General features: G+C 47.4%; 1 protein-coding gene across 6 annotated transcripts in view; it reads left to right on the top strand.

Annotated features, from left to right (window-relative positions):
- The window catches only part of GPAT4 (glycerol-3-phosphate acyltransferase 4), a 38,280-nt gene extending 16,627 nt beyond the window's left edge, over nucleotides 1-21,653 (top strand). For 3 of the 6 annotated variants that reach the window (XM_014837764.3, XM_044751158.2, XM_014837767.3), the window contains 11 exons: nucleotides 6,537-6,606; nucleotides 6,776-7,076; nucleotides 7,869-7,943; nucleotides 8,701-8,790; nucleotides 8,970-9,063; nucleotides 9,689-9,804; nucleotides 11,523-11,578; nucleotides 12,107-12,192; nucleotides 15,326-15,454; nucleotides 15,537-15,616; nucleotides 17,820-21,653. In XM_014837764.3, the coding sequence (XP_014693250.1) occupies nucleotides 6,537-6,606; nucleotides 6,776-7,076; nucleotides 7,869-7,943; nucleotides 8,701-8,790; nucleotides 8,970-9,063; nucleotides 9,689-9,804; nucleotides 11,523-11,578; nucleotides 12,107-12,192; nucleotides 15,326-15,454; nucleotides 15,537-15,616; nucleotides 17,820-17,928 (1,206 nt within the window). In that variant the 3' untranslated portion in view covers nucleotides 17,929-21,653. Of the gene's footprint in view, nucleotides 1-6,536; nucleotides 6,607-6,775; nucleotides 7,077-7,868; nucleotides 7,944-8,700; nucleotides 8,791-8,969; nucleotides 9,064-9,688; nucleotides 9,805-11,522; nucleotides 11,579-12,106; nucleotides 12,193-15,325; nucleotides 15,455-15,536; nucleotides 15,879-17,819 lie in introns of all 6 variants that reach the window. The other 3 variants (XR_011498757.1, XR_011498758.1, XR_011498756.1) reach the window with 2 other exon arrangements.
- Nucleotides 21,654-24,032: the final 2,379 nt, after the last annotated feature.

Here is a 24,032-nt window from a genome sequence, read left to right as displayed (position 1 = left end):
CCATGAGGCAGGTAATCTTGAACCATCAGAGACTCTTTGCTGACTACATCTTGAAAATCACTGGTTTGAGGCACGGTAATTTAGAAGTGGTGATGGAAGTAATGTGTATATATGTATATACCCATTTGTGACCTCAAGATTTCAAATTTCAAGAACTAGACTTGTGCCTCTTATTTCCTAGAAGTGTATATCTGGCACTTAAAGGGTTCTGGGTCCTGTCCTGTTGAGTCTCATGGACAATTACAACTTGGCTATGAGCTAGACTAAGGAGTGGGCCGGAAAGGACTGGTATATACCAGCAGGGACTTGGGGTGGGGCTCCAGGGGTGTCCAGTCTTTTCTCACCCTTGGTGAAGTGTTACTGCTCTGAGTTTATCTTAATGGACAGTAAGAACTGAATATGATTTTTATCAGCGGTAGTGTTAGGTGGAAGTTGGATTTGGCCAAACTGGTTTTAGATCTTGGGAGGTACACATCTGTGTATCCATGTATGTCTCTAAAATACACCTGCCCTTGTGAGTGCTTTTTAGTGGAGGAGAGACCTTTATTTTGCTTTCTTTAACCTCTTCATCCCTTCCTAAATTGGCATGATATATATAATTTTGTAGTGGAAGGAAGCTCAGAGATCATCCCAGTTCCGTGGGTCTCTCCTGCTAACTACACATTTGAATCACTTGGGGAAACATTTTTAAAGTACTTACTTGAGAGCACTAGAATGGAGAGCACTCCCAAGAGATTCTGATTTAATTGGTTTGGGTGGGCATTTTTAAAAAATTCCTCAAGTGATTCTGGCATCTGCCATCAAAAGGTGGAGTCGGATTGATCTCCTCTTGAATGGGGACCTGCCTCAGGACTCGTTTCTAAGAAATAGAACGTGGTGGAATGTGACACTGGATGACATGAGATTAGGTTAGAAATGGCAGTATAACTTCTATCTGGCTCTTGGGATGCTTGCCTCTGGAACCCAGCCACCATGTTGTGAGGAAGCCCAGGCTACATGTAGGTGTTCAGCTCACAGACCCTGGAAGGCTCTGACAACCAGCATCAACTGCCACACACAGGAGTGAGCAAGCCTTCAGAGGATTCCAGCCCCCCAGCCTTTGAGCCACTCATCTGATACCAAACTGTGCAGTTTGCAGATTCATAAGCAAAATAAATGGTGGTGGTGTTCTAAGCCACTAAGTTATGGAGTGTTGTATTACATAGCAGTAGATAGCCAGACATAATATAATATTAAAGAATTCTGTTTTTTTATTGAGGTCACATTGGTTTATAATATGTAAATTTCAGGTGTACATCATTATATTTCAACTTCTGTGTAGACTATATCGTGTTCACCACCAAAAGTCTAGTTGCTATCCGTCATGATACAAATGTCCCCCTTTACCCCTTTCACCCTTCCCCCATCCCCCTTCCTCTCTGGTAACCACCAGTCTGTTCTCTGTATCTATATGTTTGTTTTTTGTTGTTTTTTATCTTCCACATATGAGTAAAAGCATGCAGTATTTGTCCTTCTCCATCTGACTTGTTTCAGTTAGCATTAAAGAATTTTAAACATTCATTCATGCCCCACAGCCTATAAACTTAAAAATTTTTTGTGTGCATCACCTTTCACTCTGGCAGTATGTGTCCATATTTTATGGTTGTGTTAATAGCATGTATGTATAATTTTGTATCTATGTTTTCTTTGGGGATTTTATCAGCCATTTTTACATTTTACTAGATAATCTTCATAAAGATTATTAAAACTGGGTATCTAATGGTCCATGCAGTACATATACCTGTGCTTTTGGAGGACCTAAGTAAGCCCTGTCTTAACAGCTAGTTTCCCCTGTTAGTTCGTCTTTCTGTATAAAGGAGCCTTGGTATACCTGCCGAGCAGGTAATGTAGAGTCTGGGTGGGTGAGTGTCTGTTCTGTTCCCTCTCCTGGAAGCTTAACTCAGTGCAGGTCCTGTTGATGCCAAATTGCTGAAGGTGGTCGAGTGCAGAGGACAGCATGTTACTTAAAGTGTTTGAGTTATCTTAATGTTTGTGCTTCAGATTTACCCTCACTACAGTGGCGTTGGTATTATTTGGGGTAGAGTTCCTAGGAGTGGACTTTCAACTAAGTCGAGAATGATTTGGAAAAGGGCAGAGAAGAAAGCCTGGATATAAAGGAGAAAGATAAATGACCTGAGTTTTCTTGCCTGATGTGAAAGGGATTGATCAGGTCAGGTTAGAGAAGATGGGACATTTGTCAGCTGGTTGACATTACACTCCCAAGTGTAGTCAGTTGGGACCGAGTGGGGGCTGTGAGGAAGTTGGAGGTGGTGGGGCAGTGGTGTGATGGCGTGAGTTTTTGAGTCTAGTGCCCTCTGCTTGAATACCAGGGCTTTTCTTCCCAGCTCTGAAACTGTCGTCAGACTTTCCGATCTGCCTTCTCATCTAGAGAGTGGGAGTAGTAATACCTACTTCACATGGTTGTAGGGAAAGAGGTCATGTTAACCAGGCCTGTCCTCCTTACCCCAGTGAGAAGGCTGATTTTAACTTAACCTTTAGTAACTTAAAGGATGAACTGAGGGAGATGAGAATGCGGTTGTGGTGGGGACGGTCACAGGAAGTAGTTTTAGGTTTTATCATTTCAGGTCTGTCTGTTCATAGGGAGACTTTGAGGAAGAGAAATATTGGGAGTTGATTAATTACATGCAGCCCTTACTGACTGCCTACTATGCAAAGCAGTCAGTTAGACTGCAGGAATGCAAATATGGGTAAGTTCCGGCTTCTGCCACTCAAGGTGTTGATAGTCCAGTAGGAAGACAAACGTATGCATTCACAGCTAAGTTAGAATGTGATTGCCAATTACAGTGCACAGCGAAGATCAGCTCTGACTGGAGGAATTGTGTAGACAGCATTTCATACAAAATTTGGCATTTGAGCTAGATCTGAAAAAGGAAAGAGCATTCTAGAAGTGCAGTGGGTAAAGATGAGAAAGTACAGGCTTGTTTAGAGATGGTACATAGTTCAGAAGAGAAAAAAACATTTGGTGCATGGTGGGAATGAAGTAGATGATAAAACAAAGTGTGTCTTTGGGCCTGGAGAAGCCGTTGGAAGTTTCTGAGTAGAGAAGTGATGTGAGCAGCCTGGCAGCATGTGTTCCGATGGATGGGGGGGAGGAACAAGCAGTTAAACAGCCATTGCCTTAGTGTAGGCAGAAGAGTGAGCAGTGAGCGGAGCGAGGGGCACGATGCAGCTGTGAGTGCCCTTCAGGGGAGGACTGCGCACTGAGTGACAAATGAGGAGCCCGAAGGCGTGGGTGAGCAGCACCACAGGAGGAGGGCTGGAGGCAGGGGCGCCCTTGGGGCTGGGGGGCAGCTGTCTTTATCCTCCATGTGCCGGATGATGAGGGCTGGACCCAGGTGAGAAGGGGACCGGCGGGTGATTGGAGACGGGAGGGCGCCCCTTTTGTAAGGTCAAGTGTGTGGATTGGACAGTAGCTACAGAGATTATGGCTGACGCAGGGAGAGACTTGGTAAAGATGTAGTCTTCGTGTGGGAAATAGAAGGCGATGGATGAGGGGAGCGGATTTTTGTAAGCATCTGATTCTTGGGGTTTGTGTAGTTAGTCATGGGAAAAGGCCCAGGAGGCTGACTGAAGGAGGGAAGCTCTGCGCTGAGACTAGTGTTGCCACGACAGTTACACCTTACTCCTGTGAGTGGTTCCCAAGTTGGAGTGTTCTGTAGAGTGAAGAACCAGCAAAAAGGCCATCATGCGCATTTCTAAGGGCTGGGCCTTCGTTTCACCTGCCAAGCTTTGCATTGGGTTTAATGTTACCTGAGAGTCCAGCATTGTTAGTGTCCTAAAATGATCTCCTCCGTCTGGGAGAAGCTGAAAAGGGAATAAGGAACCTGATACTGAATAGCATAGTAAATGGCATCTCAGATCAGGAGAAGGGAGAGGAGGTTTATAGGGAAATGAGCTCCGAACCTAGGAGTCTCAGTTTTATTCTGGATGTCTGAACACTCTACTTAAATTCACAGTGTGGAGAAGCCACTTCTGTGGCCGTCAGACGTCGCTGACATACAGGGCTCCTTTCATTCAGGCCTGTGCACCAGGGTGAAGTAATCCAAGTCACTGGCCAGCCATTCTTTAACAGGCTGCTCCCAGCCAGCCCCCAGGTTCCTTCAACCCTGCCCTCTTTCCCTACTTTTTTTTTTTTTTTTTTGAGGAAGATTAGCCCTGAGCTAACATCTGCTGCTAATCCTCCTCTTTTTGCTGAGGAAGACTGGCCCTGAGCCAACATCTGTGCCCATCTTCCTTTACTTTATATGTGGGACGCCTACCACAGCATGGCTTGACAAGCGGTGTATAGGTTCCGCACCCGGGATCCAGGCCGCTGAAGCGGAACATGCGAACTTAACCACTGAGCCATCGGGCCGGGATCCCCCCCAACACACTCTTGACTTTGGGCAATTCTTTTTTTTTTCTGCTTTTTCTCCCCAAATCTTCCCAGTACATAGTTGTATATTTTAGTTGTGGGTCCTAGTTGTGGCATGTGGGACACAGCCTCAGCATGGCCTGATGAGTGGTGCCATGTCCATGCCCAGGATCCAAACTGGCGAAACCCTGGGCCACCAAAGTGGAGCGCGTGAACTTAACCACTTGGCCATGGGGCCGGCCTCTGGGCAGTTCTTTCCTAGGCACGGAAGCATTTTGTAAGGTACCTGAAGTTTGAAAAAGTAAAGCTAGAAGTAAAAGTAGGAGGGCAAGGGGATGTCTGTGACAGAGCTTTGTCGCAGAGCTAGGAGATGTAGAATCTCATTTAACCAGTACCTTCCCAATTAAAACAAAAAACCACAGCCATCTCAAATTTTGCATAGTGCAGCAGTCCTCACTGACATGAAGTCCTCAAGGGGCGTGATGTCAGACATTCCTGCCTGTTGCTCTAAGTATCGGAGGTGTCAGGACAGAACCACATTTTTCTGATTCTGACCATGCTTGCAATACCAACACAGAGTCTTAGCCAAAATGGAAAACCCTAAACTCTAGTTGAGTGATCTGTGTGCCAGGGCTGTTGTCAACTCTCTTATCCTTTATTCACCTCTTCCCTGGATGGAATTCATCTTCCTCCATTTTGGGGGTTATATATACATTTTCTTCTAGAAAAAATCATCCGTACACAGAGCCAAAAGACATCAATGGCTAAATATCTGATATAGAACATGGGTTATGTGAGTTTCCTTGCCTTAGACCTTGCCTTGAGTGGGTGTCTCTGTAAGCCATCTGTTTTTTATAAAACTGTTTTAGAAGAAACTCTTTGATGTTTGAAGAAGTTTCCAGATGAGGTCAGATCACTGGTTAGACTCGTGTCCGTGCTGGTTCTGGCTCTCGCGGACACCTAAGGCTCTGCCACAGACTCTGCGTGTGCTTCAGGCCGTGTGCATTCTGCTGTGTCGGGATGGGAGGGCTCTTGCCCACCTTGCATCACTGTGGAGACAGGTTTGAAATGACGCTTTTTAAGGTATCTCTGCTATTTCTTTGACTCCTAGTGGACATAACTTTGTGTGCAGTGATAACACCTGCCAGTAGGGGGTAAGTGAGCTCGTGTCTCCAGCGGTCCTGATTTGATAGTGGGAGAGACCCAGCCTCTGTCTTCCTATAGTTAAAAGGATTTTAGTGAAGGAAGGGAAGCCCTAGGAAGAGCCTCTCTTTTCTAGCTCTCTTCTGGAGTCCCTTATTATTTCAATAATAATGAGGACAATTAGGGCATTTTATAGTTTCCCAAGTTGTGTCACATATATCTCATTTGATCCTGAGTGATCCCATGAAGTAGGAGGTTGACATACCATTCTGTTTTGTAGATAGAAAAGACCAACATTCAGAGCGTTGGAATGAGTTGCTTAAGGGACATAGCATACCTGCCAAACTTGGGATTTGAACCTAGAATTTTTAATCTCTAAATAGTGTTCTTTTCTTTTTCTTTCTTCTTTTTTTTTTTAACACTAAGCCCCTCAGGCCTTTCTGTGTCAGATGTGAAGTTCTCCTGTTAAAAGGTTACTCAGGGTGAATGGACAGTCCAGACATAAATATTATTTAAATCCTTTACTTGAAAACTAAAATCGTTGCTTTCTCGGAATAATTTGGGAGGTAGGCAGCGTTGTGTGGCAGGCAGTAGCTTAAAGGATGCTTTACGTGGTGGTTTGTGAATAGTTGCTGTTTGGCAGGAAGGAAGGAGTGTGTGAGGTGTGTGCACTGTTGGCTGGTGAGTGCCTTGAGGAACATGGAGACAGATTTAGGCAGTGAGAAGCAGGCCTGAGAAACCCACCCAAGCTCCTTAGTTTCCAGCTCTTTCCTTTAGGTGACTTAACTTTTGGTCCTCCTTATCAAGTAGGGGGCTGCTCTAGGAGGAGAGGGCTTTGAGTCTCCATTTAGAATGAATGCTTTCTTGGCTACGATCCGATCTCAGGTGACTGGGCTTGAGGCTTTCACAGCATGGAAATGGAGGTGTTCTCTGAAGGAAAAGATCTCATTCTTGTTGATTGCCGTTTTTCCCCCCACAGTGGGCCACCTTGAGAATGGAGAGAGGAGCCAAGGAGAAGAACCATCAACTTTACAAGCCCTATACCAACGGTAAGACTGGAACTAAATCCTTGTCCTAAGAGATCCCTTTGAGATGTGTTCCTGGGAGCTTTTAATTCCACACCTGCTCTTCCCCATCTAAGAGCAGGATGTGTACTCTCAGTATTTTTAACATGCGTTCTCCCACTGTGCTGCTTGACAGGGGTGTTCTCTTTTGCAGGAATCATTGCAAAAGATCCCACTTCACTGGAAGAAGAGATCAAAGAAATTCGTCGAAGTGGTAGTAGTAAGGCTCTGGATAATACTCCAGAGTTTGAGCTCTCCGACATTTTCTACTTTTGCCGGAAAGGAATGGAGACCATTATGGATGATGAGGTGACGAAGAGATTCTCAGCAGAGGAGCTGGAGTCCTGGAACCTGCTGAGCAGAACCAATTATAACTTCCAGTATATCAGCCTTCGGCTCACTGTCTTATGGGGCTTGGGAGTGCTGATTCGGTATTGCTTCCTTTTGCCGCTCAGGTGAGGGCAGGGCCTGATGGGGACAGACTTGAGCTGCTGCTGCCTAAGCCTGATGCAGGATCCCCCTACCTCGGTCTCCTCGCTTTGTTTTCCCATTTTAGAAAGAAGGATAATGTGATTCTTTCACTGGCCAGTCCTTCTGACTCTTGGCAGGGTACTGTGCTGGTTATCCTTTAAAGGCCCTTGGATTCTCTGCCTATCAGACAGAAATAGTTTGGGGTCTTAAAGACAGAGTGCTTGTCCAGGTGGACTAAACACAGGGACAGGGAACACAATGTCCTTTCTGGCCACTCCTCCTGGACACAGCTAACTCTTTCCTCCAGCGTGCCTCTCTGGTACAGAGGCAATATTGATCTCTGAGTTTTTCTGTACCATGTGCTGTTCTGAGTCTCTCTTGCCAGATGCTGGTACCTTCAGACTCTATTTCCTGTTGCTTCACAGAGAAGCTGTGCTTCTGCCAGGGTTTAAAGCCAAAGGGAAGGGTAAGACGGCAGGGCAGCAGGTGCCTGAGGGCAGAACAGCCAGCGTTAGGATTTTCCATCATTTTGGCTGCCTGATGCCTGAGGAGATTGTGTCAGCTGAAAGCCGGCTCCGTAGTTCACTGTGAGCTGGAATCAGAATGGTCTCTGGCTCTGAAAGGCCCTCTCAGTTTCCAGGTGGAGCTCTTTTCTAGGTCCCGGGTGATGGGATCATGGGGTGGTTTTCATGATACCCATTTTCATTTCACACATTCAGTTCTATACTAGGTGCGAGCATTTGTTTGCTGTGTTTTAACTTGTCGTCTTGTTACAGGATAGCTCTTGCTTTCACGGGCATTAGCCTTCTGGTGGTAGGCACAACCATGGTGGGATACTTGCCAAATGGGAGGTGAGTCGAGTGCGAGTGTCCATGTCTGAAGGGTTCTTACTTCTGGGATTGCTGGCTCCAATATTGAAGGCCAGCCTGCTGCTTTGGGTACAGCCAAATCCACAGAATCTTAGGTGGATAAAATAACCCAGTAATCACAGTGGCATCATCATTAAAGTCTTATTTTTTACTGATCCTGCTCTGTGACTGTTCTTTGTGCCCTCCGAGACTCACACTCTTCCCATTTTAAAGACAAAAGGGAGAAACGACAAAACTGTAGTCCGGGGTGAGCAGATTTTCTAGCATATTGTTTAGTTTTGAGCATTCTGCTGTGTCAATAAATTGGGGGCAAGAAATGTACGTAGGGCTCTTTTGTTTGTTTTTTTAAAGACGAATTTGCTCCTTCTGGTAAAGTTCCGGGGCTAGTAAAGCTGTCTTCCACCCGGGCTGCTGAGGAGGTTTGCCTGCTTCCGCCTGCCTAGGTGCTGCTGGGAGGGGAAGGGACCTAGGAGACTCACCTGTGCTGGAAATTCAGGGCTGTGAGTTCTGAACCCGTTAACTCAGGTGAATTTAAGCAGTTCTCGTCATTTCTGTTTGTTCATGTGTAGACATAAAGATGCTAATTCCTCACAGGGTTTTACCATATATACTAATATCTAAAAGGTACTTTGCAGTCATAAAGGACTCTAGGCAGTGATAGTTAAATAGTTGGAGTCAGCAACTTTTCCTGTCTTCTTTATGTACACTAAAAACATAAACCTCTGTCCTGTTGCTGCAGGTTTAAGGAGTTCCTGAGTAAACACGTCCACTTAATGTGCTATCGGATCTGCGTGCGAGCCCTGACGGCCATCATTACCTACCACGACAGGTGAGGTTGCTCTCTGTACAATCAGAGGGACATGGTGCTGGTGAAACATGCCCGACTCTGGCAGGTGGGCGGGGCTCCTCGGAGAGCTCAGTCAGAGCTGCTGGGGCTGCCGAGGTGCGGGCAGAGTTCCAAATGAGTGGTTTCACACTAATTTTTGTTGCTTTGCATTTTAAACATAGGAAAAACAGGCCTAGGAACGGTGGCATCTGTGTGGCCAATCACACGTCTCCTATTGACGTCATCATTTTGGCCAGCGATGGCTATTACGCCATGGTAAGACCTCTTTCTCTGGCTTTCCTGGGGTGGGCCTTCTTACATTAGACTGGTCAGGTCTGGGAGGCTCTGGACCCTTCACGTAGCTCTTTCTTTAGGGTATAAACAGGTAAACGTATTTTTGCACATGTTTACACCTTTAGGCGACCTCAGTTGTCACCTTTGTTTCTGTTGCTTTGGGGAACTCCTTGGGACTTCGGTAGGAGATGTCCGGAGCAGAGTCACTGAGAGCGTGGTTGGAGATCAGACTGTAGATATTTAGGTGGACTATAGAAAATGGTGACCGGTGGGGAAGGAGGATTTGAAAGGACTGAGTCAGGGGTGTTGAAGAATCTGCTCAGGGAGAGCGTTGTTACACAAGGTATTGCTCAACTTCATTATTTCCTTTTAGGGTTTTCAGCTATGTTCTTAATTACACATCTTTGGAATCACTGACTAAAAGCAGAAATTTAAGATTCAGGTAGTTCAATAGTGGTTTCTTAGTAGTGAGAAACCTTTATGGTTATCAATAGAATGTTAGAGGGTGAAAGGTTGGGGTACTTGTGGGGTTGGGGGCTTCCTCCACAGAGTGGGGGATTTGTGCAACGATGGCTTCACCACCAGTTGTTCCCTTGTCTGTGATTAGGTGGGACAAGTGCATGGTGGCCTCATGGGTGTGATTCAGAGAGCCATGGTGAGGGCCTGTCCTCATGTCTGGTTTGAGCGCTCAGAAGTGAAAGATCGCCACCTGGTGGCTAAAAGGTAAGCCAGCAAGATTCTGCTGTTCTGTATGACCAGTTGTAGAGAAAGGATGCATTTTAGGGGTAGTTATCCCTCCACAGTGGAGTTACAGCATCTTCTACACCAATCCTATACTGTGTTCATAATAAAAAAAATTTTTTTTGACATGGAATAGTGTATGTATACCACATCTTTATCCATTCATCCATTGATGAGCACTTGGATTGCTTCCACTTTCTGGCTATAGTGAATAATGCTGCAGTGAACATAGGGCTGCGTAAGTCTCTCTGAATTATTTCAAGTTCTTTGGATAAATAGCTAGTAGCTGGGTCATAGGGTATTTCTATTTTTAATTTTCTGAGAAATCTCCATACTGTTTCCCTTAGTGGCTGCACCAGTTTGCATTCCCACCAGCAGTGTATGAGGGTTCCCTTTTCTCCACATCCTCTCCAACATTTGTTATTTTTTGTCTTGGTAATTATAGACATTGTAATGGGTGTGAGGTGATATCTGATTGTGGTTTTGATTTGCATTTCCCTAATGATTAATGATGTTGAGCATCTTTTCATGTGTCTGTTGACCATCTGTGTATCTTCTTTGGGAAAATGTCTGTTCACATCCTCTGCCCATTTTTTGATTGGGTTGTTTTTGTTGTTGTTGTTGAGTTGTGTGAGTTCTTTATATATTACGGAGATTAACCCCTTGTTGGATGTATGATTTGCAAACATTTTCTCCCAGTTGGTGGATTGCCTTTTCATTATGTTCCTGGTTTCCTTTGCCTTGCTGAAACTCTTTAGTCTGATGAAGTCCCATTTGTTTATTTTTTCTTTTGTTTCCCTTGCCTGAGTAGACAGGGTATTTGAAAAGATGCTTCTGAGACCAACGTCACAGAGTGTAGTGCCTATATTTTCTTCTAGGAGTTTTATGGTTTCATGTCTTACCTTCAAGTCTTTGATCCATTTTGAGTTAATTTTTGTGTATGGTGAAAGATAATGGTCTGCTTTCATTCTTCTGCATGTGGCTCTACAGTTTTCCCAGCACCATTTGTTGAAGAGACTTTCCTTTCTCCATTGTATGTTCTTGGCTCCTTTGTCGAAAATTATCTGTCCACAGATGAAACAGCATATGAACTTTTAATGCTATTTGAAATCTCAAAATGAGTTTTTCACAAATAAAAACACACTTAAGGCAATGGAACAAGGTCCTGCTCTGTTTTCAAGCTTGGAAAAAAGGTCAGTATAGTACAAGCAATGACAGGAGCTTTGCAGTAAATGGAGAGGAATCAGGACGCAGCTGAGACCATCTTTGCTGGGGACAGATGAACCCGCCACTAAATTCCCTTTGCTGCATCTTTAGGGACAGTGTTGGCCAGGTGGACTGTAGGTCCAACCCAGCATGGCTGTCAGGAAGTTCGGTAGCAGGTATTTATTCAGGGTGCTCTTGGCAGGGCCTTGTGGCAGGCGTGTCCTTTGTGCAGTCCCCAGTCTGAACAGTGTCCTCTGTGCAGAGACTGTAATACTTAATTGAACAGTTGTATGGATTAAATAGTGATCTGATTTTCCCTTCTAAGTTTTGTCTTTATGAAATAAAGATTGTGGGTTCATGAAAGGTAGGATCATATTTGTTAACTTGCTTTTGTACCACCTAGTGTCACATGTATGTAGATTATTCCTCAATGCATTTTGATGATGATGCACGTAAGGCTGTCTGACCCTTTGTTTTACTTTTCTCTCCTGAAGACTGACTGAGCATGTGCAGGATAAAAGCAAGCTACCCATCCTCATCTTCCCAGAGGGTAAGAAGGCTGCTCACCACAGGGGTCTTCTGTGTGGGGCAGCCCTGCAGGCTGGGGTCTCTGCTGTGTCCTTGGAACCAAGTCTCAACCTTTGTTGGGATGTCTGTTTTCACTGCCTAATGTTAGGTCCCCTTTAAGTTGGTTGTGGGACTGAAAACTCAGGGGAATTCAGAATTTGGACTAAGATTGCCATAGTGTGAACTCCCCCAGTGCAGAAATCCCATCCTTCTATTGTCGTCAGGGTCTCAGCTTCTTGTGGAGTTCTTACTGAGACCTCCCAAGTCTGCTGAGTGTCTCTGGCCTTTATCTAGGCTGGTGTGTGTGAATCAGTGAAATGGTCTTGTAATCAGAGGATGGGAAACAGTACAGTATTTTGCCCATCTCTTTTAGGTGTTCATTTATGAGCTAGGGAGATGACAGGTTTATCCTGTTTGAAGGGCCATTAGAAGAATTTTTATTATATTTAGTCATTAAACTCTGGGGTAAAGGACCAAAAGAAATAGCATTTTACTCTCTCCTGCATTTTAGGAACCTGCATCAATAATACATCGGTGATGATGTTCAAAAAGGGAAGTTTTGAAATTGGAGCCACCGTTTACCCTGTTGCTATCAAGGTACATGACCTCTGAGGGCGTGTGTGGTCGTTACTGCAGCTGCCGTGAATGGGATGCAGCAGGACAAGGTGGAGGAAGGAGCAGTCGGTGGGTTGATCCACTCCAGCGGGCAGCCTGGGGCTGGGCGAGTGTGGGTAGGATGCTGGAGAAGGAGAACGTGACACTGTTCATTACCTAGTTGAAGAGACTAGGGAGAATTTGAATGAGGCACAGCCAGGTTCCAGCCCATACCTTGCTCTCACCACCAGGCTCAGGAGCTGGCGCACCCTTCACAAACTGTGTGTATTCCCCCCATTACCTTTTTCTTCATAAACCCAACTAGAATGTAAGGTGCTTCACTTGAAGAGGTGGCTTGCTGAAGGGAGGGGCTGGCGGGTATGGCTGCTCGAGTGGATCTAATAGAGAGGTGAGGGTGGATGGGTGCAGCTGTATCCTCATTCCTGAAGGAAGACTACCTCCGCTGCTTTGGGTTGTCGTATCATCTTTATAAACCAAGGACAGCTTATAAGTATGAGACACATCTAACAGCTTGTACCTCTGACTGTTCCAGCTCACCCAGAGATGAGATCCAGTTAGCCAGTCAGTTTCCCTTTTTCCCCCTTCACATTCTTCTGATTTTATAGATAGCCACATAGTATTATTTCTAAAAGAATGTTATTACGTTGTTACTTCTAAAAAACACAGGCTATTGTCCATATGTTTAAAGTATTTAGGTTGGAATCTCGGATTAGCGTAAAGCATTGTTTAAGTTCGGGTCAGAGTTGTGCTTAGGATTTCGTCTCTATGCTTTTGCAGGCGTGCCTCTGCAGAGCATTCTGTAGAAATATTCCTCATTTTCACTCTGCAGCACAGCAGGTGCAGTTGGGAAAGAGGTGTTCCTCTTGGTTAAGCAAGTGCTTGCCAGCCACTCCCCTTCTACCAGGAGTCAAAGCACCAGGGCAGGGATGGCAGATGATGAACGCAGGGAAACCGAGCTATGGGTTAGGGCTGCCCGAGCGATGTGTCAAGGATGCTGTGTCTGGGAACAGCAAGAAGGAAAACAGTCTGTCAGCAGTGTCTCCTGTGGGTGTGGGAACAGGAGTGGTGTTTGTGTCACACACATTTTAACATTTTGGTGGTCCAGTGCTTCACCACGTGTTTATCAAAAACAGACTAGTAGGTAGAAGCCCTGATCACTCACTCCAGAGCTTCGGTTCTTTCCAGCTGCGTTAGCATCACCTGGAGGGATGTGCCAATGCTGGGCCCCATGCCCAGCATTTCTGAACCTGCATTTCTGATCTGTTCCTGTGTGCTGGTGATGCTGCTGTCAAGAACCACGCTGCAGGAACCCTGCTCTGGAGCAGTGGTTCTTAACCAGTTTTGGGACGTGGACCCTTGAGACGGTTACGACTCCTTTCCAAAGAAAAACGTGTAAATTTTACGTATGCTTTCATTCCGTTCACGATTTATTGAAGCCCATGGGGGATCCACAACTTGCGCTGCGCAGATGTTTTCCTAGTTGTTGGGAAGCCTTCATTGGTAACCAGACTTGAATAACCTTAGCTATTTCAAGGCTCTTTTAACATTTTCAGTAATATTAAGCCATTATCTGATTTTGAGGAATTTATTGCTATTTTGAGCTTTTGCCTTGTTTTTCTCTCAGGTGTCTGCCTAGCCTGGAATAGAATCAACCCTAAACAAAGGATCCTCACACTCACACATAATATCACATTTTTTATCCTTATAGTGCTTTATAAAATATAGCACCACTTCCTTCCAGTCATACTCATTTGCTTCTGTTTAAAACTCATTCTTCTCCCTTGTTTCCTTTTGGTATTATACTGTGAGCTCCTTAAGTTTTCTGTAGTTAAATCTAAATTTCTTAGTTTGTATAATTAAATCTAAATGTCTTCACTTTTGTAGTCAGGTCCTCAACTAGGCATAATTATCCATTTTCTGCTCTGAGGATCATAAAATTTAGGCTTGACAGGCCTAAAAGATCATACAGTTGAAGTGCCACCCCCACCCGCAGCATCCCTGCCAGCGTCCCTGCTCCGGCTCTTCCAGGGAAGGGCGTTTTTGACGCTGGTGACAGCTTGGTCCTGTGGGATAACTCTTGAAATTGTCTCCTTTTATTTTGTCACTCCCTGGTCCCAGGGCTTCACTTTATCATTACACACAGTCAGTCTGTGGTAGCCCCTCAGACTTTTGGTAGGAGTTCCTCTGTTCAGGCATTCTCCTCAAGAACTCAGTCCCTTTTGTTGCTTCGTATGTCACTTCCTCGAGCACCACTCCCAGCCTGCTTACCTGCCACTTGCATTCTTCTGTTTGGGGAGAGTGAGGGGCACAGCTGCAGCCGGTTTCCCACAAAATGCGTGAAGGACAGCCTTGGCCTCTGCTAGTCACTGGCAGAGGAAGGCACATGACCCCCTGGTTGTGGGTGGGAAGTGCGGCACCTGTGTGGCAGGGACCTTGTGAGCTGTCGCCATGTGCCCACTTGCTGGTGAACACTGGTGGCTTCCTCAAAGCAGAGCCACCTCCTCAGCAGATGAGCTGTGTTATAAGTGTAATTATAGAAGCGTATCGTAAGATTTTTAATTGTTTTCTCCTTGGTCTGGGGCACCAGAAGTTAAAAAGTTGGTAGTTGTATAAGAAAATATCTTTATTGGGGGAGGTACGTGAAGACGTATTTATGAGTGAATGACGTGATGTTGGGGCGAGGGTTTATAAGAGGGGAGGGGATAGAGGAGGCAAGTATGGTGAACTGTTGGTAATTACTGAGTCTGGGGAATGGCTATATGAAAGTATATTATCCTATTCTCTTTGTTTTTGGGTATGCTTGAAAACTTAAATAATAGATTCTATACACCTGTGAGTGAGTAAGACACGCGACTAACCCCAGGAGGAAGGACATGTGTTTGAGGAAGGCTGTTAGGTATCCTCCCTAATGCCCACAGCAGACTCTGGGGTCAGTCAGGAGAGGTTGGTGTTGCTGGAGGTGAGAACCGCCCAGATGTAGGATTCCTTCGGAATGTTCGTGGAGGGGTCTGGCAGCAGCTTTCTAATACTCATACTGCCCCCCACCTGATGCACTCGGAAAAGTGGCTGTTGACACACACACGTTGTTACCATTTAGCTTGCCGTTGCCTTTTAGTATGACCCTCAGTTTGGTGATGCCTTCTGGAACAGCAGCAAATATGGGATGGTGACATACCTGCTGAGAATGATGACCAGCTGGGCCATTGTCTGCAGTGTTTGGTACCTGCCTCCCATGACCAGAGAGGTAGGTTCCCACACCGGGCAGAGGTCTTCAGCTACCTCTGTGGGACCTCTGTTGAGTGGTCTCACTCCTTCTTTTCTTACAGACAGATGAGGATGCTGTCCAGTTTGCCAATAGGGTGAAAGCGGCCATCGCCAGGCAGGGGGGACTCGTGGACCTGCTGTGGTGAGTCCGAGCCAGCCTGCGCCCGCTGAGTCTGGGAACACGAACTTCCGGAGCAAGCGCTGAAGGCTTGACTCCATTTACAAAGACGACTCCTCTCTCTTCCTGGTGTGGAGGATTGAGCCTCCCAGCTCTGGAGAGTGAGCACTTTGACTCCTTTCTCCTGGTTCCAGCTCGGAAGTGCCCCATGTTACGTATTGACCTTGAGGAACATGGAGCCCAGCAGGCTTCGACTGAAATTGTTGAGTCTGTGTTCCTTTCTGGGGTGTGTACCGGTCTACCAGGGCACCCAAATAGTTTTTGTCTCTTTAGGTAGAGTGACCTGATGCTGATCTGGAAACCTCATAGGAGTACTGGGCTCTCTGAGCCCATAACCTTTAGCAAAACTGGACCATCCTTAGAAAGGCAGAAGTTGTATGTATTGCATTTAGCTTGGTCCCTCCTAGAGCAGGAGTTGACAAACTTTCTCTGTAAGGAGTCAGTAAATACTTGAGACTTTGTGGGCCGTGTGGCCTCTGTTGTAACTGCTCAACTCTGCCATTGTGGTGTGAAAGCAACCAGAGACAATACATGGACGATGAGCGTGTCTGTGTTCCAGTAAAACTTTATTACAAAAACAGGTGTCAGCTAAGTTTGGCCCATGGGCCATAGCTCCGTAGACCCTTATACTACATAATGAGATGATCAGCTTCTAAATAGCAGGAGAGTAACTGGGATGAAGGCTGGTTCAGGGAAACCTTTCCACCTGCAAGGACTCTTAGTTTTAAGTGCAAGGGCCAGCTCTGAAGGCCATTTGACTAAAGTGGGCATTATAGGAAAAGAAGCTGTAGTAATTCAAGTTTTAAACTGACCTGTGGATTCTTAAGTAATAGCATGGCCCTCAGATTATGGCCTTTTTAAAAATGCTAACATTTATTGAGCAATTCCTGTGTGCCAGACACTGTGTCGTTGGTGCTTTACATGATGACCTCACTTCATCCTACAGTAACTCCATAAGGGATAAAACTGTTACTCCCATTTTACGTGATGGCCTCACTTCCATCCTGCAGTAACTCCATGAGGGATAAAACCGGTACTCCCATTTTACGTGATGGCCTCACTTCCATCCTACAGTAACTCCATGAGGGATAAAACCGTTACTCCCATTTTACGTGATGACCTCACTTCATCCTGCAATAACTCCATGAGGGATAAAACTGTTACTCCCATTTTACAAGTGAGAAGTTGAGACTCAGAGTCTCAGTAACTGTTGTCACAGACTAAGCACCAGAGCCAGATTTTAGGCTCAGGTCCGACAGGCTACTGGAGCTGGAATGTTCCACCACTGCTCCATGTTCCCTGTCACTGAGGCCTGGTAAAGACAAGGGGCTCCTTGCTTACAGTGCCTTTGCTGTGGGTTCTCGAGTGCGTAGCAGATGTGCATCTCCCTAGTGTAAGTCTGTCAGTGGTAGGGCTTCATCAGAGACTTTTTCCGCCACTACCACCAACATAGTTCAAAAAAAAAGTATAGCAGAAAGACAAAAGTTGGCTGGGATTTTCCTTAGTTACTGCAGGTGATGCTAATTCTAGAGTTAGGCAAGGAGGTGGGATGACGGTGGGAGTGGGACCTTGAAGCAGCAAGTCCAAGTGTGCAGGATTTATTTGGGGTGTTGGAGGAGGTGCTGGGGTGTTAGCCCAGAACTCTGAGAGTCACTTGGGTTCCCTTACACTACCGGCCCTTGAGCGCAGAAGCAGTAAGAACTTGTATTTCCCCTCGTGTTCGTTGTTTGGGTGAATTTGGAGAATCCTTGGGTCTGATTTTACAGGTATTATTTCACAGATAGATCTTACAGATTCATTCTAAGTCTCAGTATTTCCTAAGCTTGGCTCAGCTTCCATGGTGCCAGAATGCCTCCTTTATCTTTTGTCAGGTGGCGATGAATGTTCCAGTAGAATTTTAAACTCCTTGGTAGACTAAGCAATTACAAAGTGCCTTCAGTATGGGTAGGGAATTCTGACCCCAGGGCAGGAGTGAGAGTTTAAGGTAGAAAGGGCGCATTCCAGGAGTCCAGGGCCAGTTTCTGAGGTTGTGCTGATGAGAGCGCCCTGGAGTCCTTTTGTTTCTGGTGGGTTTTTCTTGGTGTTTGAGCAGCATGTGCATCTGGCTGTGGCGCGAGGGCGGGTGAGAAGCCTGCTCTGCTGTTACAGCCAGTCTTTCTGCCACCAGGGATGGGGGGCTGAAGAGGGAGAAGGTGAAGGATGCATTCAAGGAGGAGCAGCAGAGGCTGTACAGCAAGATGATTGTTGGGAACCACGAGGACAGGAGCCGGTCCTGAGCCCATGGTCGCACCGGCTGGGGCTGCCGCGCCTGAATCCTGACACGTGAGCCAGCTGGAGTTGTCGCCGCCTCTGCCCCCACTGCTGCATCCTTTCCAGACTCCAGGGCTCTTTTGGCTGCTCTGGAGCCCAGGACTCCAGCTTCTTCAGAGCCGCCCCGGGATCCTGGGCTGGCCGTCTGAAGTGAACAGTGCTGGGTGTTGCTGCCCAGGACGAGATGCCTTCTTGTTTCTTGTACCATAAGTCCGTTGGAGGAATGCCATTAAAGTCAGCTCTCCACCTGTGCGCATGCACAGCTGAGTGGTTGGGGAAAACTGGCCCCATTCCTGTATCCGAGTTGTTAGGATGTTGGTCTGTTACAGATGGCCACCTGCCAGGGACTTTGCTGGGGAAAGGATCTCCCCACCCATGAGGAAAGGCACCACTGAGGCAGTGCGGCTCGCTTTAACCTGAACACCACCCGCCAGCCTTGGAGCTCTGCAGACTTGATAAAAAGAAAACTTGTCTGCAGGGGCTTTCAGCAAAATGAAGTTTTAAATTCTTTGCTGCTGCCCACTGGCAGTAACCAAAGGGGAGGGGAAGAGGCAAGGTGGGCCAGTGACTGGTGTGCAGTGGCCGCCAAGAGGCATTTTGCACTCAAACTCCACGCTCACCCTGAACTCCAGTGTGACTTTCTCTCTGTTAACATGTGCCTCAGTTTCCCTGTCTCTAACCTGGACCAGGAGGGGAAGGGTGGCGATACGTACCTCACAGGGTGGTTGTGGGGGTGGGAGGCTACTGGGAGTGAAGGACAGGTCTGTGAAGAGCGGCAGGACAAGGTCTGAGCTCAGAGCTGCTGCCCAGGGCTTGGGGTTTGTTTTGTGAGTAAATAAAATTGTCTTCTGTGGTGAATGAATTGAGGGGTTTTTCCCTTCACTCTTTCTCCCCTAGATGTACCCCTAAGCAACAGGTTTCTAATCAGAGTTACAGTTCTCTCACTTGAACACCTGTAGAATGTTGGGACTAGGAAATCCACGTGACCTCTGGGATGAGGACAGGTATTGTTGGGAAGACGGTAAACGACTTGTGTGACATCTGCATCTCTCTCTGATGAGTTTAGAGTTCTCAGCACAGACTGAGATGTGGATCTCTGCACAGGTGGGGACTCCACTGGTGGAGTTTGGGGAGAGAGTGAGGGTGGCAGGGGCAGCATGGAGGTAAGGACAATGGGAAGCAATGAGGAATATGGGAGCAGGGAGGAGCAGCGGTTCTAGAAGGGTTGGCGAGGGTGGCAGGAGGGGCAACGAGATCTTTGGTGCCCCTTGGGCTGCCATCCGGCCAGAGAGAAACTGGGCTTCCTGCGCCCGCCTGCAGTCCCTGTGAGGGCAGATCCGAAGCCAAGCATCCCTTGCCAGCGCTTGCTTCCAGTGCCCACCAATTTCAACATCCCTTGGAGGAGAGCCTTGCCTCACCCCCGTTTGCCCATCTCTCCATCCCCCCGGCACCCTCCCCTGGCTCCAGCATGGCAGTCACAACACACCTTCCAGGTCTTTGCACAAGCCATTCTAAGTGTCACCTCTCCAAGGCTGCCCTCTGGGCGATTTGACGATGGGGAAGTGAAGCCCTGCTCCTGAGGCAGCCGATCTGGTGGCCTCTCCTCCCTGCCCTTAGTCTGACTCACCTCGGTGGCCTTCCGGTGCCGCTGCCTCCCTGAACAGCCCCCAGCTCCTCCTCCCCGCCCTCTTGCTAGCCAGTGAGAAATTCTTCTCTCTCTCAAATAAAAACACTATTAGGACTGTAAGAACAGGCTGTTATGAACTCTTCTACAAAATGTTCGAGAGTAAAGTGGTTTTCAGCTTACAGGAGGTGATATTTGCAGAGTTTAAAAGCTATCCAGAATGATCTTTAAAAATTGGGCTTGAAGATCAAGTTCCCTTTTTAAAAAGCTGCCATTTAGTGATTCTCACAGGTGTTTTTTAATACTTTGTTTTTAGTTTTCTCATGTTCTTTTCAGCAAGCCTGTCCATTGCTGATGACCTAGCAGAGTGCTGGGGAGCTTGGTTCAGACCCCTGCTCCATGACAAGTGCTCGTGGGGGCTGGGTAGCGTTTTGTTCCTCTCTCACTCAGCAGAGGGAGGCGAATTACACCCCCAAAGAGAGATCGCCCAAACTTATTTGGTGCTTGTTACAAGCGTGCAGACTCATCAGACTGCTCCATCCTTTTAGTTTGGGGTCCCTGCAGGCCCCATGTTAATCCAGAAGTCAGAACACCTGGTTTTAGATGACGGGGTTGGTCTTGAGTGGTGAACCTCATGGCACTTAAGAATAAGGACAAAGACGCATGTCGAGTACAGAATCCACTCTTGTGAGCCCGGCAGCGATGAGGACAATCTTGGAAGAAAACCAAATGGAATTACTTAGTGAGATGAGCACAGGCTGGCTTCTAGTCCCACTTCCAAACCTGCTACTCCTTTGCTGTTGTGACTGTATTTCTCTATTTCCTGATCTGTAACTAAGGACTTGAGCTAAATGACCTCCAAAGCCCGTTCCACCTCTGAAATTTCTATAATTTTTAAAACCATAGTTCAGGCTTTGGCTTTAAGCTCTCAAGTCATCTGGGTTCAGAAATAACTTCAAAACTTTGGGGCTAGCGAAGCTCCGCTCCACTAGAGTGCGCCCCACGTGTGGAGGAGAGTCCTCAGTGTTTTAGGTGATTGTGGGCCTGGCTAGGTTTGATTGTGGATCTTGGAAAGACTTTTTTCACTCAGACGTGAGGTTTTTTTTTCACCTAGTTAGAGAAGGAACTTTCTAAAAAGGCTAGTAAAATTCCCCGACAGAGAAGCCTGTCAGCCAGGCCAGAGCTCAGCAAGCTAAGCTCGATGGAGCAGTTTGAGGTGGCATCCTTGTGACATGGTAGAAGCAGCTTTGGAACTTGACTCTTCGCTCTGTCAGAGCCCACTTCCTCCTCCTGCCCGTCAGAGATTAGAAGAGGCTTGATGTGAGGTGGTGGGGAGTGCTCTGCAGAGCACTGAATGCCCACGCCACACCAGTGGCAGGAGTCCTCGGGTGTGTCCCGTTTCAGCCCTTCATAGCAGCACCTACCGGGTGTGCGCTAACTCTGTTGTTCTGCATAAGTCTTCTGGGACTATAAACCCTACCATTTTCTTCCTGGAATTGACCAAAAACTCAGCTGTCTGTGGGATAGTGATTCCAGCTGTGCCCTGATGCATGAGAGAGTCGACTGTGCCATGGGTCCCATCTGCCTGCTGTGCGTCTTGGGTGGGCACACTCGATTTCTCCAGCCGCACTCACCGTGTGTGGCCTGGGACATCTGGACTGCATGGGCACCTGCACGCACACTGACTCCTGGACAGGTTCAGAGCTGACCATCCCGCCATCCATCTTCCACTGCACTACCACCCCTCTCCCCCCAGTCAATATGTCTCTCTCCGATGGGAAAGTTAATAAATTTTGCTCTAGATTAAAAGTATTGATCATTTCATTTGTAAACGATAAATAAAAAGGGGGAACTTTTCATTGCACCAGGAGTAGCGCCTGGTGTATTTTGCTGGTGAAATTGCGCCAGCTGTCGGGGGGCGGGCGTCTCATATGCATTCCGGCCGGCCGGCTGCATTGATTTCCTATTAGTCTCCCAGCACCACCCAGTAACACATCATTTCAGTACCTGCTATTAATGGTCTTTTGATAAATAATCACTTGTAAGTCAATAAATTTTTATTAAACAGTGTGGCTCTTTGATTTATTAAAATCCGACCGTGTTTGTCTGGGAGAAAAGGGATGCTGAATTGAAGTGGAGGTTTTCATACATCTTCCTGACGCTGAGCAGTCACCACACGCTCCAGAGAAAAACAATTGCATTTTAACAGAAACAAAACAGCCGAGTTTGGAACTTGGGCGCAGGGAAACTTCATCTCCGTCAGTCTGAGGCCCACTCTGCAGGGAGCAGCTGCAGGCCCGAGGGCGCGTGGCGAGAACTTTGGGCCTGCTTCCGAGAGTGGTGAGGCACCCGGGCTGGGCCCCGCAATTGCATTCTGGGTAGCACAGCCCCTCGCTGGTGCCACAGACGGCTCCACGGGTCAGCCATGCCCCCAAGAGGTGCACCTGGAGTAGGCACCCACGGCAAATGGACATTGAAGATCCATCCAGGACCTGTTAGCTTCCTACCTGCCCAAATCACCAGTCGTGGCTTGTGGCAGGAACTGCCAAGAAATTGTATTTTGTTACGTGGAAATTTGGCTGTGTATTATTTTAAAAAGTGAGGCAATAGCTGAAGGTTGGAAATCTTTTTTGTGAGATTGGCATTGGCATAAAATTTGCTGTAAAGGGTTTGACACCTTTTCATTGAGACTAACATGGTCCCAAACATGAATATGGAGCAGCCCAACCACTAAGCATAGCCAGGACTACCCAACCCAGCAGGAAGTTACGGGAAGGGGAGAAAATGGCTAGTCAAGTGTTTTCTTGAAACTAATAGTGGAACTCCTGCTCCTTGACCCTGTGATTGTGCAGGCCACTGCCACCAACTTCTTTGCCGTTGAAACTTAGTGTGACAGGTGTTCACAGGAGAGGGGCTTTCAAAGCGTGGATTGCTAGGAAGAAGTTCAGCTGAGGGCCTTAGTGTTTTCAAACATTTTACGTTGTTATGTCTTTAAATCACATTTTTAAATGTTTTTAAGATTTCATGTTTTAACCCTGCTGCAAGGTTTGTCTGTCATTGCTTGGAGTTCCTTTTCTGTCCTGGTCTTGGGAGTGAAAGCTGCTAGATCCGGGATCTTGAAGAGGAACAGGCAGCTGGAGAGAAAACAAACGTGACCGTCCCGCCAGGCAGTAAGTAGTAAGATCAGGGTTTCAGGAGAGGGGCCCCGCTCTGTCCGTGTGCGGGGGTGGGGGTGTCGGTGTAAAGGACCCAGGCTCTCCTCCAAGGAGCCCTGAGGCCTGTGCGCACGCCGGAGCCCCACCCCCACCCCAGGGTGGTGTAGTGCTGCGGCCAGGCAGGGGAGCCACAGGACAGCTTGCTTACAGCTTTCTAGAACCCGAATGACGACATATATCTGCACTTGACATGTGCAAACTTCAAGTCCACTTTCAAGGTAGAACAGGAGACTTGTGTGTAATGTTTCCCTTGGGGGTTTGCCTCTAGCCTCGATAATTCTCCCTCCGTCGCTTCCCCATCCATGTACGTTCCACTCTATTGTCAGAACTTCGGTGGGGAAGTTGGAGAAGAATCGTCTTAGAGTTTCTTGTATTCCCTGAGTTTACTTCCGGTCATTTTGAGTCAAATACGTTAAACTAAGGGAAAGGAGTGACTTGCTGTGCAACTTCCGCCATGGCTGATGGAGGGGGCGAGAGGAGCGAGGCTGGCACAAAGGAGTTCCAGGGGGCCTTCGGGCTTCATCCAGCAGGTCCCTGCACCCCTGTGGGTACAGCCAGACAGTCTGAGGCCAGGGGAAGGTGGAGGTCGGCAGGCCCTGTCTCCCTTGGCCGTGAGGGTGGAGACCTGGATCTTCCAGAACGGAAGATCGGGTCATCCTAGTGGGCTATGACTGTTTCCTTCTCTTGACCCGACGGCTCCCCAAATGCATTCTCATTGGATTTGAACCCCCCTGCAGCTCCAAATGGCCGGATATGAGGTTGCGGGAGGTAAGCTGGCGCCTGCCCATGCCATCCCGTCCCGAGTTCTGGGCTGAGATGTTCTTCAGCCCCTTGCTCCCTCCCGCCCCCATCACGGGCTCGGGGTCTGGACAGAACACTTGATCCTCCAGGCTGAGGGGCGGCTCTGCAGCGGCACCCAGGGCCAGGTCCCCACGGCTGCTGCAGGGGCCGGGGACGGCCGCCTGCGCTCCAATTGATCCCCCAGCTGTGATTTGTCATCTCTCCGCGGCAGGCGCTGTTTTCTCTTGCTTCAGGAGGCCCCTTCGACACCTGCTTTATTTTTCTTCCTGCACTGACGTGACGGGAGACAGGTGTTAAACTACTTAATCACTTTAAAATTGTTTTAATTTTCTGTTTTTTATTGATCTCTCCAGCACCAATTAATCAGCTCACTGGACCAGGCAGTTAGTACATTAAAAATTGTCAGGGAGGCCGTGCATCTTGCAAAATG

The sequence above is a fragment of the Equus asinus genome, chromosome 27 (genome assembly GCF_041296235.1).
Source record: "Equus asinus isolate D_3611 breed Donkey chromosome 27, EquAss-T2T_v2, whole genome shotgun sequence".
Lineage (NCBI taxonomy): Eukaryota > Metazoa > Chordata > Mammalia > Perissodactyla > Equidae > Equus > Equus asinus.
This window is presented reverse-complemented; position numbering and strand designations above follow the sequence as displayed.